This window comes from Trachemys scripta, chromosome 4 (assembly GCF_013100865.1).
Source record: "Trachemys scripta elegans isolate TJP31775 chromosome 4, CAS_Tse_1.0, whole genome shotgun sequence".
Taxonomy (NCBI): Eukaryota; Metazoa; Chordata; order Testudines; family Emydidae; genus Trachemys; species Trachemys scripta.
This window is the reverse complement of record NC_048301.1, coordinates 71459375-71475916: the sequence shown is the minus strand read 5'-3', so window position 1 is coordinate 71475916 and position 16542 is coordinate 71459375. Positions and strand designations below refer to the sequence as shown.

The 16542-nt window shown below is 50.7% G+C and overlaps 1 protein-coding gene across 11 annotated transcripts in view; it reads right to left on the bottom strand.

Annotated features, from left to right (window-relative positions):
• Nucleotides 1-208: 208 nt before the first annotated feature.
• Nucleotides 209-16542, bottom strand: part of PACSIN3 (protein kinase C and casein kinase substrate in neurons 3) — a 30191-nt gene continuing 13857 nt past the window's right edge. For 2 of the 11 annotated variants that reach the window (XM_034769494.1, XM_034769493.1), the window contains exons 2-12: nt 14258-14326; nt 11948-12015; nt 10334-10434; nt 9691-9847; nt 8649-8884; nt 7996-8151; nt 7081-7256; nt 5990-6110; nt 5351-5484; nt 3754-3917; nt 209-544 (exon numbers count right to left, since the gene is read on the bottom strand). In XM_034769494.1, the coding sequence (XP_034625385.1) occupies nt 429-544; nt 3754-3917; nt 5351-5484; nt 5990-6110; nt 7081-7256; nt 7996-8151; nt 8649-8884; nt 9691-9847; nt 10334-10387 (1314 nt within the window). In that variant the 5' untranslated portion in view covers nt 10388-10434; nt 11948-12015; nt 14258-14326 and the 3' untranslated portion in view covers nt 209-428. Of the gene's footprint in view, nt 545-3753; nt 3918-5350; nt 5485-5989; nt 6111-7080; nt 7257-7995; nt 8152-8648; nt 8885-9690; nt 9848-10333; nt 10435-11517; nt 11719-11947; nt 12870-12913; nt 13033-14257; nt 14327-16542 lie in introns of those variants that run through there. The other 9 variants (XM_034769496.1, XM_034769495.1, XM_034769490.1 and 6 more) reach the window with 9 other exon arrangements.

The following is a 16542-nucleotide window of genomic DNA, read 5'->3' as shown; positions in this document are numbered from 1 at the left end:
TTGTCTTAATTTCCCTAAAGGGGGAAGCTTAGTAACAGAGCAGCCTTCAACCAACCAACCATGGACCAAAGAGCTCTCAGCTAGATTTTACAAGCAGAAGCAGAAGGGCAAGGTATTAGTATGTCCCAATGGCTCATCCCAGCACAAGCCATTAAGACCCCTCCCACCCTCCTCCTCCAAATTCCTACAGTGCTCAGAGGCAGCAGAAGTCTTTACTCAATTTTTGTTTATTAGAAAATCCCTACAGCTCTAGAATTTTAAAATGAAGCATTGATTACAAGAAATAAATTTCCCCAGAGAGTCCAGAAATTGCTACATATGCTGTTGATGTGGGTTAGGGGCTCAGCAGTGACCTGGTGACTTCTGCAGGAGATGCTGATATACATGCGAGACACACACACACACACACCTCAAGATGAGAGTAGCAATCATGATCCCACCCTCTTGACATAGTTAGCAGGATAGAGTCCAACCTGGCCAGTGTGAAGCCGGCCTTTGCACCAGCCCTGCTCATCCTCTTCACTGATCTTCATTAGCTCTTCACCTAAAAGAGGAAACAGCACAAACTTTGCCACTGGAAAGGAGTCAAGAGCCCATACACCTCCCAATGGCTGGATAGCTCCCTAAGGGCAAGTGAGCATGGCCCCACTATTAGAAGTACAGTAACTCCTCACTTAATGTTGTCCCGGTTAATGTTGTTACCTTGCTGATCAGTTAGAGAACATGCTCGTTTAAAGTTGCACAATGCTCCCTTAAGTTGTTTGGCAGTCACCTGCTTTATCCACTGCTTGCAGAAAGAGCAGCCCGTTGGAGCTAGCTGGTGGGAGGGTTGGAACCAGGGTGGATCGGCAACCCCCCCATCCCGCCCCCATCAGCTCCCTAAGTTCCCTGTGCAGCAGCCACCCAGCAGGCTATCAATTGCCAGGCAGTTCAGCTGTCCCTCTCTGCCCCGTCCCTCCATGCGCTGCTCCTGCCCTCTGCCTTGGAGCTGCTCCCAGGAGCCTCCTGCTTGCTGTGCAGGGGGTGGAGGGTGGGGAAAGAAGAGGAGTGCTGATGTCAGGGTGTCCCCCTCCCCCTTCTCCTGCCCCCCATTCCTGTACCCCATCTCCACAGAGCAAGCGGGGGGAGAATAGGACAGCGCTCAGAATGGAGGGAGCAGCTGCTGTCTCAACTCGCTGATCTACTTAAAAAGGCAGTGTACTTAGAGTGGGATCAGCGTACTTAAAGGGGCAACACACATCTCTCTCTGACACCCCCCCCCCCCATGTGTGTCTCCGTCTCTCTCTGACGCACACACACACCCTTGGAAAGTGGAGGGAGTGGTGTGCTCCAGTGGGATAGTATGGGTTCATCATCATGTTCCCTTTCCACAGGGTATGTTTGCAGCCACTGCCATGCTGTGTCTCCTCCCTCCATTTGTGCTGCCTTGTAGAGTGTGAGGCTACATTAACAACGCGTTAACCCTTGAGGGCTCAGCCGAATGCTAGTTCATAATTTAGCAGTAAGATATTCCCTGGGAAATATCCCACTCTCTGACTTCACCACCTCAACCCAGCTTCACAATTATCATGGCTGTGTGCAGTATTAGATTGTTTGTTTAAAACTTGTATACAAGTCTTCTGTCTGGTGAAAAAAATTTTCATTGGAACCTAGTGTCCCCCCCCTTACATTAATTCTTATGGAGAAATTGATTCGCTTGACATAGTTTTGCTTAAAGTTGCATTTTTCAGGAACTTAATTATAACATTAAGCAAGGAGTTACTCTACAAACCCCCTATAGGTGAAATGCAGCAAACAAGTCTAATCTTGATCTCATCACATCTCAATATTTCCCATTGGACTGGAACTATATTGCAGGCACACAACTCTATAGAGAGAACTCTTGAAAGAGGATATGTTGCTCATGAAGGATTTTTTTTTCCCCCCCTAGATAAGGAGACCAGGACCAGAGAGGTCAAGTTCGGCGCTTTCCAGCACTGAGACTTGGGATGCTGCTTCATGTTCTCTCTGGCCCAAGGCTCCTCCGAAGCAGTTAGGAAGGACTAGTGAGAAAGCGCCGAGCTCTAGCTGTTAGATGCCTATTCAATGATTGGCCAAAGCCCACACAGTCAGTAAGCTATGGAATGGGCCCATAGAGATTAGCCAGGAAGGGCACTCATTCCTTACCCCAGCTCTGAACTTTGGGAAAGGGAAGGAATAGGATCAGTTGCCACCAATAGAAATCCTTTGTCTCTACTATGACAAGGAGATTTGACTGCCATTGTGGGACTATCCAATTGTTCAGAGACTGGGAAGGAAACCACCTTGCAAACCAGGTTGAACTCAAGCCCTACTAGTACAGGCTGGTTATAGCAGCATTTGGATGGAATGAGCTGACCCCAGCACTGAAGGGACTAACTGGTTTGATTTAGAGCTGTTTCTTTTGGGGGAGGGGTGGGGCCCTTGGGCCTGCTAGCTTCCATCTCCTCCCAACCAGCAGGTGTCAGGGAGAGAAATTGTATCTCCTCTGCCCCCTAGGGTAATTATCCTCATCCACATTAAAGCAATCCCAGCAATAAAGCTGTTCTACTGAACCAGTAAGTGAGTTAGTGCCAAGAAATCTAGTAGTGACTCAGCAGCACAGATGCTGACCTCATGCACCAGGCCTTGGTTGGGCCAGGGATTTTAGTACCTGAAAGAGAGTCAATGTTTCTGCAAGCAAGTCAATACAAGCAAGATTAGAAACACTCCCAAGATCCAGATGGCCCCTGGGGAGGGGTGGGCAGAGTAAAAACAGCTAAAGTGGAGAGAAGGGTCCCAGGGTTCTCCTTTGCCTCATCATCTACTGGGAGCAGACTGCTCCAGTCCCAGGAAGCTCCCTCACCTTAGGTCAGTATTTCTCAACCCACTACCCCTGGGTTGCAGGCAGCCCAATTAGCACACGGCTGCAGCCCAGCTGTGTGCTAAAGACCGCCCAGCTTGCATGCTGCGGGGCCAGGGCTGCCACCCGGCTTGCACACCAAGCCGGGTAGCAGCCCCCAGTGTGCATGCCACAGGGCTCTGCTCCTGGCCCCACTCTGTGGATGGAGTCTCCGGCGGGGCATAGGGGTTTGGGGAGGCACTGTGTTTCTCAACCTGTGTCCCAGTAACGTGTGGCCCACAATGATAAATAGGTTGAGAACCCCCCACTGCCTTAGGTGTGTCTGTGGAGCTTCCTCCTGCTAACCTCACTCCAGCTTATCGGACAAGAACTTAATCCCCCCCAAAACTAGCTCTGTCTGGCCACTTTACAAAGGCAAGAGGAGGCACTTTATAAAGGCAACCCAAACCCTCCCCCCCCTTTAAGTTCCTAGGGAAAGGTTTGGAGGAGATTTTCACACTTCTGGCCCAAGGGAGCAACATTTGCTAATGTCTTTGTTCAGAGTTTCCACCTGACACACACATCAGGTAGGTCCCATCCTCCCCCAAGCAAACACAAATCAGGTTATGGGCCTGCTCTTCCCCAGCCCCTTGGCCAGAACCCAAAACATTCCATTTTCAGCATTTGAATGCCTCACTAAATATGAGGTGCCTCCTTCACAATATGAGCCTTGCTGATCCCCCTCACTGAGCAGCGTGGTGGAATGGAGTGCTGGCCTGCCCAGTGCTATGCCCTTCTCCAGGAGCAGCGGGCAAGGACAATGAACAGTTCCCAAGGACCTATCCAGATCTCACAGTGGGAGGTTTCCAACCATCAGCCCAAGTGGTAGTGGCAAGGGGTTAGTGCCTCTGTACCTGCTTTAAAGCTCAGTTCATCAGCCTCCTGTCCTGTGTAATCATACAGCGCTCGCACCTGTACGCCTGGTACTTTTATGTCCTCCTCGTGCCCATTGGCATCCAGGCATTTCTTGGGAGTGTCATCATCGGACCACTCCGACACGTCCTCTTTCCCGCCGCTGCTTGTATGGGGAGCAAAAACAAAAATGCAGGCTCATCTCAAACTCAGGACTGACCCTCTGAGGTGCCTCCTCATCTCCTGAATCATGCACCACTGAAGAGCCCCGGGGACAACTACACTGTTGAGCAAGGAGCAGACAGAGAGGCAGGACAGGAGGATGGAAATGTACGGAAAGGAGAGAGACCAGGAGAAATTAGATTTGGCTGAAAACAGCCCAGAAAACTGCAGAATCCCAGGGGGTTGTGCAGGTAACTGGTCCAAACAGCATCTCCCTTTCAAGCCCCAGCCCCACTCAGCAGAAACCCCTCACCCAGGACAGGCCAAGCCAATTTTAAACATAAGAAAGTTCAGGTATTTACATACTCAGCTAGAAACAGTCCTAAAAGAGAAAGGAGGCCACATTCCCCCAGGGCAGACTCAGCTGGGTCTCCCTAACTCAGGGGCCAAAGCAGAGGAGAAAGGAAGAGGAGAACACAGATACTTTGAACCCAGACACCCCCCCGGATAGGTTGTGTTCCATACTAACTTCACATGGGCTGATGCCCTCAGGGTGTCATAGAAGAAATTGTTCTCCGCTTGGTAGGAAAACCTGTTGATTGGGAAATTGGGCCCTGAATGCAGCTGCCTGGGAAAGGACAGCAGCCTGGAGACAGCTCCACCCAGATTGTTTCCAACTCCTTCCCTCCCTTCCCTGCCATGTTCAATTCTAAGCTTCATTTGTACCAGCAGGAGATGATGTCTTCTGGGGCAGGAAGGAAGTGGACACCATAGGACACGGATTTCCTAAGCCCCTTCCCATTTTCTAACTCATTTGCTACAGATCCTGGAAGAGGAAGCAGCTACTTGAAGTGTGTAAACTGTCACCGCTGGGCTTGTCAAGTTTTGACCATGTAGCACCCCATACCAAACCATAAGATTCTCTTCCCTGGATATGAGTGTCTTGTTCAAACATCCTAGCCTGCTGGTATACCTAGGGAAGGATTTCTAGTTCCTAATCCCCATGGGCTTTTTCCATCTCCCAGAGATAAAAAGCAGCTGAAGGCAAAATCCTACCAGCATCCTCCCCCACACAGCATCCTGCTCAGTAGTGAATCAGACTAAGACCCATGCTAGGATGGATTGAGAGGAGGCCCCAGCACTGAACAGGGCCACTAGGAGAGGAAGGTCCTAGCTCTGGCACGGTCATGTGACTGCACGTGGACAGCAGAGGAGATCCTCCCACTATTCCACCCCAATGCTCCAAGCAAGCCCCTTTCTCTGCCCTACTCATCTCCGAGTTGTATAGGCAAAGGCACCGCTTGGGGCTCATCTATTTCCAGCCCAATGGCTAAAAAAAAGGGAGAGAAATACAAATGAGAATTTCTCTCAGCTCAGCTAGTTCATACCCCAGGGCATCATTATTCCTCTTCAGTATGTCCCAGCTTCAGCCCTTACCCTCGCCGTGTCTGTGGAGGGGTCTGAGAGACGCCATCCCGTGTGGGCATAATGCTGGTCAGTGTCACATCTTCAGCACTTTTACTGCTTTTCGCCTTCTTGCTGATTGGCCGCTGGGTTTCCAGGGTCCATTCCTGTCCAGAAGGAAAGGCACATCAGTTCCCTGAGTCCAGAGAGCTTTGACACAGTTTATTCTACTGCCAGAGAGGAAGATAGGGGGCACAAGAACACAGCACCATATTTAACTAATGACCAAGCAATGCAATGGAATAGTCTGCCAAATCAGAGCCCTGCAAAGACAGTAAGATCAGGCCTGAGGACTAGGGGTGCGGAGGGGGGGAAGAGAAGATGCAGCACGTCTCATTACCCTTAGGGTAAACCCCCTTCCCTGACCAGAGCTGGGAGGGGGGCCAGAATGATTGCATTTTAGCTGGCATAGCCACTCCCCAGTTGCCAGAGGTGGAACTTCCAGTACCATCCCTCTAAGAAAAAAAGTTGTAAACATCATGATCCCAGGTGAGCAGGGATAGAGCCTTTTCCAGTGGGAAGAGTCTCAGAGGGCAGGGGGAAGCCACAGAGTACGAGTACAATAAAGTAGCCCTGCGGCATGTGGAAATGCATTCTAGAGGGATATGCCACCTCAAACTGTGGCCAATTCATGGCCATGCCTGGCCCATGTGTATTGCGCCACCATTTCAGGTCCTCCTGGTCATCTGCAGCCACGATTCCCTGGTACAGATCCCGGTACAGTGCATGAAAACTGCAAGCAGAAGCAGAACCAATGTCAGTGAGCAAGACCCTGTACAGCCCCGCATTACTGTCAGGTGCATAAGTTTCCCTTTTACCTCTACATCATCCTACTTCAAGAACCTCTGGGGATTAGAGAGGCTGTGCTCCAGCGCCTTTAACCCCAAAGCATTTCACAAGCCACACACATCCCTTTCCATAGAAACACCATCCCCTCAGAGATGAAGCAGGGAGCCAGTTGGCCTGGCTTACAGGGGCATTGACAGCTGGGGATGCCCTGCTGCTGGAACTTGCAAAGGGTTGGCAGGATCCCATGAAGAGACACCAGGAAATGGGTCTGTTTGACGTATAATGTTCCCTGACCCTACACAAAAAATGTCCTGGGAGGCTCCAATGGCTACCTCAGTGTTCCTGCACAGTATTACATATCTCCTGACTCATATGACACCAAAGGAAGCAGGTTAAGTATCTCCAGCTATTGGAGAGAATGGGGTGGCATTGGCCCTCAAAGATTATGGAGCAGTGAGTTGGGGTATGTCTACAACACATCTGGGAGGGTCTCTCAGCCTGGGTCCACAGTGAAGCTGGTGCACTAAAAATAGCTCTGCAGAAACAGCAGCTCAGGCTGGAGCTCAGGCTCTGAAGCCTGGGGGTAGGTCCATGTGCCCAGATACAGAGTAGACATCCCCTTAGAGGCATGTAACAGCCTTCACTTCAAAGTGCAGGACAGAGTAGATTAAAGACTCACACCCACAAGAAGAGAGCACGATGGTAGGAGCAGTGGAATCCTCAAACTGAGGCAGAACCCTCCCTGAATAAAACCAGAGACAAGCTGTGGTCGGACTGCAGCTATTCACTTAGACACCTTAGAAGGGGAAATAATAGGATACAAGCCCCCTCACACACATCAGACGCTCGCCTTTCCAAGAAGCCATGGAGTGGATATCCCCTGTCACACACCTGGGCACTGAACAGGTAGGTACCTTTCATTAGTGGAGATGTTGAGGTGTTGGTGTAGATCCAGGAACATCTCCTTGAAGAAGCACAATCGCTTGCACTCTGCCTCCTGGCAGCCCTCAAACACCTGTTCCATGTCCTCCATGTAGCGGGGATTGTAGCGGTTTAGCTCCTCCAGCATCTTCTCATACTGATCCTTACACTGCAGCAGCCGGGAGGGAGAACAAACATAAGCCAACCGGCCCTGGTGCCAACCCTCTGCTCTGCACCCTGTCTAGGGCATACATGCACACACACTTCTTCCCTCCTGCTCCTGCTCTCCTCTCCATCAGGGACCCTGCACAGAGTCCCCTGCACAGCTAAGCGTGGGGTATGGGAACATCAGGGGAACCCAGGCAAGCCCCTTTCTCCCCAGAGCCAGGCTCCCAGTCCTGCCATGTCAGTGACCCCTCTCTGCCTCTGACACCTTCCCCAGTTCTCCAATGGCAGTGACTTTCCCAGCTGTGGGGGGGCAGAAAGAGGGAGAGACAGACAGAGACACACATATAGACAGGCTCAGCTCTCCAGCCAGCTTCTCCATTGAGCAGCTCTACAATTCTGCATTCACCTGGACATGCACACTAGTCACTCTTGGGCCAGATCCTTCTGCACTGCAGCTTCTATCCTGTGGAGCAGCAGACTGGAACTATTCGTTATACAGCACCAGGTGCGGGGTCTGATCCCGGTCACCAGGACCTGACTAGCTATAGGTCAGTCCCATGAGGTACTGAGCTCCCACACTTCCCACTGAAGTCAGCAGGCAGCAAGGGTACTTGGCACCTTGTAGGACCAGGAGCTAAGTTGACATCTGCCTTCAAATACACTTATTTCAAGTCTCTTCTCCCCATGCCTCGCCAGTATAGTGACCCCTAATTATATGAGTCCACATTGGGCACACCCACCTTCTCAGCCTCTTGTGCACATTTCTCCACACGCTCCTGCAGCTTGTGCAGCTGCTCCTGCGAGATGGAGGAATCTGCCTTGGCATGGTTCTCACGTGTCTGTGCAGTCTTCTCATCCTTCCGGGCTGTGTGATAGTTCTTCTTAGAAGTCTCCACCTAACACAGGTAGTTCTGTAAAAACAGAGCCAGATGCCCCAACACAAACTTCCCCATCCCTTACGTGTTGCTGGGGGTGGTGGGGGCAGGTAGGTGTTGTTAGGTGGTAGGTTAGAGTTGGTAGGTGTTGTTTTTCAGTCTGTTACTGGCAACAAACATTACACAGGAGCAAGCCCCATCAGGAGAGGCCAGCTCAGCCATCAGCCTGCCATGTTCAAAGGGAAAGGCTTCCCCTGAACGACACAGCCAGGAAGTCACCCCCCATAAAGTCACAGGTTGCCACACAGGAGGGCCCCAGCTCACCAACCTTAGGTATTGCTGCACCAAGGAAGGCTGCAAGTCTGCCATGGGCAAGGAGCCACCCACACCTAACAGAGCCAACCCCCACAACCAAAGAGAGGCCTAAACAAAGCACACCCAAGCTAACTGCACTCCAGGCAAAAGTGTCTACCCCCAGCATCCCAGCCCCTCCACCTTACACACCACTCCTTGCTCACATCTTTCAGCTTCTTCACCCAGGGTTTCTGGGCCTTACGGAATCCATCCTCTGCCTCTTTAGTCTCCTTGAACCCACCAATCATCTGCTTATGGTAGGCCTCCTTCTGCCAGGCCTTGATCTTGTCTGCATCTTCACCAGCAAGATGGTTCCGCACCTCTAGATGGATCTCGCTCAGCTTGTCTGCGGCTGTCAGGAAGGCGTGCCAAGTCTTCTCTAGTGTGCCATACTGAGGGCCTGGAGGAGCAAACACAAGAGTGGCCATTACAACCCTATGTCCACGGATATGGGGACCAAGTTCAGAAACCAGCCTTCCCTCATCACACAGGACACCTCTGCCACCACCAAAAAGTACTCAGGAAAACATGGACTGTTCTCTGCACAGATAGGAAAGAGAGGAAGGACTAGGTGTTACAGCTCACAGAGTCAGGTATTAGCAACGAGCATCCATAGCTGATGATCTAGTCCTGCCCCAGTCAGTGCAGGGTGAGTCCCTACAAAATATTCCTCCGGGGCTTTGTCTGAGCTGAGCTTAGAAGAGGGAAGCAATGGCAGCCCCCTGGCTGGAGCTTAAGGCCAGTTACACAGGCTAGTGGGCACTTTAGGGTATCTGTTCCAACACCTCCTCATTCCTTGTTACACTCTAAGGGCCTATCACCTTGTGATGTCAATCACCTGCCATTAGAGTCTCTTAGGCACTTGTGTCCCCACCCTCTCTCTCAAGTCATCCTTTAGTCAGGCTACAGACCTCCCCCCTCCAGTCTGGCAAACATTTTTTCATAATGGAGCACTTGGAAATGCAGAGGGAACATCCCTTCCCTGAAGGGATCAGAGAACTGGTGGCTGGACAGGAACCACAGGGTATCGCTGTCCTAGAGCTACTTGGTTTGAGCCAGGAAAGAAGAATACAAGAAATCCAGCTCCATGTTGCCCAATGGGTGTGCTCATCTCCTGCAGACAGCCCCAATCACAGTGAGACAGGGTGCTCTAGGAGCAGAGAGCTTCTCCTGAAGCCTGTGCCCACCCCAGCCTGCCTGCCTCACCCTTCTCCACAGCGGTCCTCCATTTGCGGGACCAGTCTGTTAGCTGCTGTGCATAGTTCTTCTCAATCTTGGCTCGCTCCTGGAAGCAGGAGATGAGGTCGTTACAGAGACGGTGCCCATCATCTACACGCTTCACTGTCCGCCTGTAGTTACCAGCCTGAAAGAGCAGACAGCGTCAGTCTCACTGCATTGACTTCACACCCACCCATCCACCCACGCTAGGAGCCAGAGGCAGCAGGTCAGGCCACCACATAGTGAGGGCAGGTCCTGCTGAGGCTAGCAGCCGGGCTAGAACCCCACGCAGGGCTCCCGCAGGAGGAGGTGGATGTATTCTGGGAGGTTTAAAAGGTGGGATGTTCTGGGTTCACATTCTTCTCCACTGATGCTGATTCAGGTCTAGAATAGAGGCATCACTCAGTAGCTTCTGAGAAGGAAGGGGTCACCTCCCCCTTATACCAAGGCCTATACACCCTACTGAACCCCTCTCCAGAGAAGTACACCAGTCCCAAAAGCAAGTCAGTGTCTCTCCCTCCCTCCCACTCCAGGAGGATATCATATTACCCAGGGAGCTTGAGACCCAAGCCATAGCTCTATGGGTGACACGTAAGAGACATTTTCCTCCCTGTTAATGATCCTGCCTTACCTCCCAAAAACTGCCCCCAGGAGCCTCCCCACCAACATCATCTTCTGAGGACATAACCCTGGTTTTCTTGCAGCAAAGAATTTTTGCAGCTTTCAGTGCAGCTGGAAGAGAAAGAAGAGCTGTATGTAGCATGACCCTGTCAGGGACTCAGCCACGCACCATCCCGACAACTCAACACTTATGGAAGGGAATTCAGTTCAGTTACCAGTGGGCAAGTGTCCATACCACAGCACCACTGGCACTTACCAACCACCTTACTCAGTTCCAGCACTAAACCAGCCATACAGACTCAACTCCTCTCCCCACTAGAAGGGATCCATGCGGGAGAGGCTTGCGGCATATTAGAAGGGTTGTTGTGGAGGAAACTGTCCCTGCCACCACCCAGGCTGTACCTGACCTGGAGACACTGGTAAGTCCAGCACCTTTCACCAGCACTGTTAGCCTCAGCAGAGACTCCTTCTTTTTGCACCGAGACCATCAGAGGAAGAGACATTAAACTACTGAGCATGCTCAGCCTTGAAACGCTTAAAATAAGTTGTGTTGAAAGAGAGGACTCGAGTGTCCCAATATAAAAGAGTGAGGAGGATTAAGGGATTACATCAGTTACTGACTACAGAAAACAAAACCCAAGGGTCACCAGGAAGGCATGTCCTGAATGGGGTGCAGCCTGCCAGGCTAAGAAGGGAACTATAGCCACACTAGTGCCATCTATCCAAAGATGTGCTTGGGTTTCCGGGCAGAACCAGCTTCCCGGGAACATCCCAACTTACATTACGCTGCAGTCTCTGTCACCACATTCCTGTGTTGGGCACAGGGAATCTAGTGTAGACGGTGACAGAGGCCCCATCTCACCCTACACTGATACACTGTCACTACCAATTCCTATTCGGCCCAATACATAACTTTGGCAGTGACTGGGATCCTGGCACTGCTGCCACACGAGGATTGCCCTGATGGTGTTGCTCAGGCGGTCCTGGCACTACCACCCTTTGGGGAGGGTGGCAGGGGGAGACAGGCCTGAGTAAGGAGCATAGACAGGCCTGTCTCAGGCAAGTTTTGGTTAACATAGGATTGACATGCTTTGCTGCTGCTCTTCTCCTCTTGCACATTCCCAGTTATAAAAAGCTTCCCTCACACCCTAGAAAGGTATCTGCTCACTCTGCCAGCCCCAAGGCAGAACTCACACAGCCTGAGATCAGATCTCCCATGTCCCCTCAGTCCTTCTCAGTGTCTGCTTTCTGGGACTATCAGCCACACAATAAGAGCCCCATGGTAGACTTCAGAAGACATATAGAGGGAACCAAGGAGAGAGTTAAGTACCATCCGCCTGAGCAGCACATTTGGATAATATGAAGGGTGTTAGAGGGGAATCAAGGAAATTCCTCTGGCTTCCCAAGAAAGTTTCAACTTCCCCCAACCCCACTGCCCTCCAAGAAACTGCCCTTCAGTTACAGGAGCAAGTCGTCATACCAAACAGAAGATTCAGGCATGAAACCTTAAATGAAGGACCCCTCCCTTCACCAGCAGCCCTGATAGCCAGCCTGTGAAAGAACTTTGCATGACTACAAGTCAGGTGGTTCCACTCCTGTGCCCAGCAACAAAGTAACTACATACCTGAAAGAGAAGAATGAGGGCTCTGGAGGCCCCAGCTGCCCGGAGTGATTTCTTGGGCTGTTCCAACTCTAAATGTGGTGGTGGGTAAGAGAGAGATGTACAGACTGTTAAACCCTGCTGCTCTGACACAGACAGAGACACTGCTGTTCTGACAAGTAACAGTCCTAGGATAGCAACCTGGGTCTCGCCCTGTGCTTAAGGCAAGGAGGGGCACTCCCGATACAGCAGCTGTTGCCACTCTCCATCTTCCAAGGTGCCACATTCCAGCATGTAGGGGAGATGCCAAATCCCTCTGTCACAAGATCCAGTCCAGAGATTTAAAATAGAAGCAGCATGACGACATTGTGCGGGAAAGGTGCTGTTATAACAGCTGAGCAAAGGGACAGCCCACTGCTGGAATAGACTGAACTAAATGAGGTTTCCCAGGCACAGCAGCTGCACTGGGCTCGGTCCTCCCTTCTATTGCAGTACAGCCCACATGTCTTCTCTAGCCTCCCCCACTGCTGCTCGCAATTGGTTTTTCGGTTAAGTATAGTGCCGTCTACCACTATGTGCAGGAGATTCAACAGGCAAAAGCCTTCTCTAGTGCCACTAGGCCAAAGAGCTAAGTGATTTAGACATTTTATTGCAGTAGTAGCAACCCCACTCGTAGACCAGGACCCCACTGTGCTAGGCACTGTACAAACATGAGGAGACAATCCCTGCCCAAGGAGCTTGTACTCCAAGGAGTAGCAATAACATTTCTTGTTTGGATTGGCTTTGTTTGTTCTGATTGATTTTTCTGTGTTAGAAATGGACGTCCTGCTTAAGCTAGAAGGCTACAACGGCTGAGAATTAATTACATGGAGAGAACGCAAGAGCCAATAGAATGGAAGCTGCAGCACCTGAGAAGGGAGGGGATTTAGTCAAACTAAGATTTGGCAGGGAAAGGCGGGGGTGAGGGGCGGCTTGAGTCACTGTGCTAACCTTTAAGTGTTAAAGAGTCATCATATAGCCCCTTCAGTTAAAGTGTAGAACTCGCAGTAAACATCCCTGGGACTTCTAGTCATCCTCCAATACCACCAGACTTTACACTCTGGAAATCTCTAAGGTAACACACAAGCAGTTAAAACCATATTTAACCCATCTCCCAGGCCTTATTTCTCCTTCATAAAGAAGCAAGAGGCACAAGACCAATTAAAAAAAAAAAAATCCTTCTCAGGTCACCTTTAAACAGAGTATTGAGTCCTCCTGATGAATCACGGACATGCTTTCAGACTCTGGTTTCCAGTCCTGACTAACTACCCCATGTGAGAGTTTGGGGGTGGAGGCTGAAAATTGTTTAATGTGCTGTGGAGCAGCCATGCTTCATCTAGGGAGCAGTCAGTCAGAAAAGGGACTAAAGGACACAGAGAACTCAGGTCCATTCTTTCTGCAGTTTTTACATCAAACGTTCAATTTAGGAGTCAGACAGGTGGTTTCTTTAGCTGCCAGAGCTATTAATCGACCCCAGAACTGCAAACCCAGCTGGATTTACTATGCCTTAACACCAGAAATAGACTTTGCAACCCAAAAGTATCTGGCATTTGGTTAGGGCACAAGCCTCTCCTGGAGCAGCATAGGCCCTACAGAAGTCCAGTGGGTCTGTCTCGATAGAAGAAACATCAGGAAATGAGAGGGACCCTTTTTTGAACAAGCCCTTTTCCAGAGCTCCTACACACTGAATCCATGTCAGTCACCAGGTCATACTGACCGCACATGCAGACTTGGAGAGAACACTTTATAATGAACACAAGCACTGAGAAAGATAGCTGCCACTGCCACCCTGAGCCCCAGGAAGAGCAAAAGGTTTCCCCTACAAGTTGGTTATTCCTACAGCATCATATGTGCTATCTGCTCTCACCAACAGCTTGAGGGCAGGGACAGTCAGGAGAGTTTACTAGAATTTTTTTTTTCTTTGTAGATCTATGTATCACACTCTGAGGCTAGTGGGATGGCAAAGCCAGCCCAAACTCCAAGTAGGAGAATCCCTGGGATGGCTTTGAGGAGTGGGGGTTTTATCTGTGGGGAAGGAGACAAACTAGAAGCAGAAGGAAGCTATCTGGCTGTTGGATAGCTTTTACAGTGTTGCCACTTTATTGCAAGACTGGGAATTGCTGGTATTTTCTTAGAGCCTCAGGTCCTGGAGTAATATTATTACAAGAGACTCTCCGCTTTCATTTTAAAGGGTTCCCAGCCCTCACGGTTGTTGAGATAAAAAGCTTAAAAACCATGACCCAAGTACACTACAAAAAGGGAAATTTTTAAAAAGCATTTTAAAACCAAACTTACGATTTTTGAATGCCTGAGGTTGGCTGTACCGTTAGGGGGTCATTTCACCATTGGAGACTCCAAGCCTGCCTTAAAATACAAATTACATTAGTTTCGTGGTCACAGCAGAGTACCTTGTGGACATCTTGACATGACAGAGGGTTGGCAGCTGCTGTACAGGAGAGGCCACGATACCCGAATAGTAGGGGGTATGTAGGTCAGAACCAAGGTTCTTTGGCAGAGGTAGTAGCAGTTTTGGAAGAGCAAAGGATGTGGCAGGTCAGGATTGGGGGTGGGGGGTGCGAGGAGGAGAAGTGCGCCTGGCTCCCTCTTCTCCCTTCCACACCAATAGTGGAAGAGAATCACATGCAGGAGCAGGCAAGGCAATACAGTAAGAGCACTAGAGTTAGACTGATCAGGACTGTCTCATTCTGCAGCGGGAGGACTACATGCAGAGGCATCAGAGACATGTGCAGAGTAGCTGGCTGGGAGAGGAGAAAAATATGGGATTTCCACACCAAAGTTAGACCCCATAGTCAAAAGGGCCTTTCAGAAAATCTCCTCACAACAAAAATGTGGCCAGACTAATATATACCTCTTCTCACCGTCAGCTACCCTATCTAGCTAGCTAAACAAGCAGGAAGACTCTCAGTCATAAGAAGGTGCTAGAGTTGCTCAGGGTTTCTTCAGATAGTTATTTCCTACCAGCAGCATTCTGTAAGCAGGGCTCAGCACCAGAGAAGCCATTAGGGCAGGGCTGCACCTGCCTCCAGAGCAAATTGAGAGGCAAATAACAGCACTTGAGACCAAGTGAGGAGAATAAAGTTGTGGAAGAGCGGCTAGCTCACCCTCTGCTCTTCCCAGGGAAATGGCAGGAAGTGGTCCCCAGGATGACTAACTACCCTGTGTCAGTACAATGGAGCTGATTTTTCTTCTGTGTTTGGTCATTTCCAGCCTCTAGTTATCAGGCCATGAGCCAGTTCCATCCTCTAAATCCAGTGACTCCACAGGGTTTACACCAGGGGTGGGGCACCTATGACCCACGGGCCGAATCCGGCCCATTGGTCAATTTCATCCAGGCTGAGCACCAGGTCACTCCGTCTCAGGGGGAAGCCCTGAGCCTCTGCCCCCTCCTACCCCACAGGCTGGAGCCACGAGTGCTGGCTGGACCCGCTGTGGGAGGGAAACTGAGTCTCGGTGCCCCCCCGCCCACAAGGCTGAAGTTACAAGTGCTGGCTCACCCCACTGCGGGAGGGAGGAAGCCCCGAGCTCTGTGCCCCCCCCCAGATGAGTGAGTGGCCCCAATTGTTTTTTTTCTGTGGGTCAATGGCCCATGACAGAAAAAAAGGTTCTCCACCCTGGTTTACATCAAGACTGGCGGACCCTAGACAGTTCCGTCTGCTCCCCAAGGTCAGGCAAAGGCTAGTGTACTGTAGCCAAAGGAGGCTAACTGCAGAATTGCCCCCTCCCCTCTCTCTCTCACACACACACACACACACACACACACACACACACTAGCCAGACTTTGCATGCATTACATACCAACACCCCTGTAACCATGTGTGCCCATAGCCCCTTCACTCAGCTCATACCCCTATCCACTGCTTTTGCATCCGTCTCCCTCCCATCTTCATGCCTTCATCCCTGCAGTCCTGATGCATTAACTCTTTCTCTGGCCTGGGATGCCAGAAGACCATTTTCTACTTCTTCCAGGAAGAAACAGGAATCCTTAGCCACTGTGAGTGTTTACCCAAGACAGACAGAGAAAGCCTCCTCCCTGTGCACCACCCTTCGATACTTCCACCCTCTGAGTGCCTAGGGCACTATCTGGGTATATTGTTTGGATTGCCTCCTTGGACTGCTGGGATCATTGTGGACGAGGTCTGGACTTTTCTATTCAGTAAAGTGAGGGGCATACTGAACTGGGAGGTTCATTCTCACCCTCCCAACTCCCCTAATTCTGGAAGGCAGCTCTGCAGGAGCTTCACCTTTGAAGTGGATTTGCACAGGTGGGAGAGCACAGCCTTTGCCACACTAGATGTTCTGTCCCACCTTCCCCCACACCACCCCAGTTGCTGCCAGACACAGGAACGAGTTGCAGGACGACCCTATCTAGAAACTGAGGTTTTAGTCTGCCCAGCTTAGCCAGACATCTTTAACAAGGAATGGTTTTCCCTTGTTTTTAAGTCATTTCCACATCAGACACTGAAGCCAAGCCTAGCCCGTGTTTGTCAGGAGCAGGCCATGTCTAGCTCAGTTCCACTTCAGGGGGAACAGGGCCTTTGTGACTGGTTTGATTCCCCAAA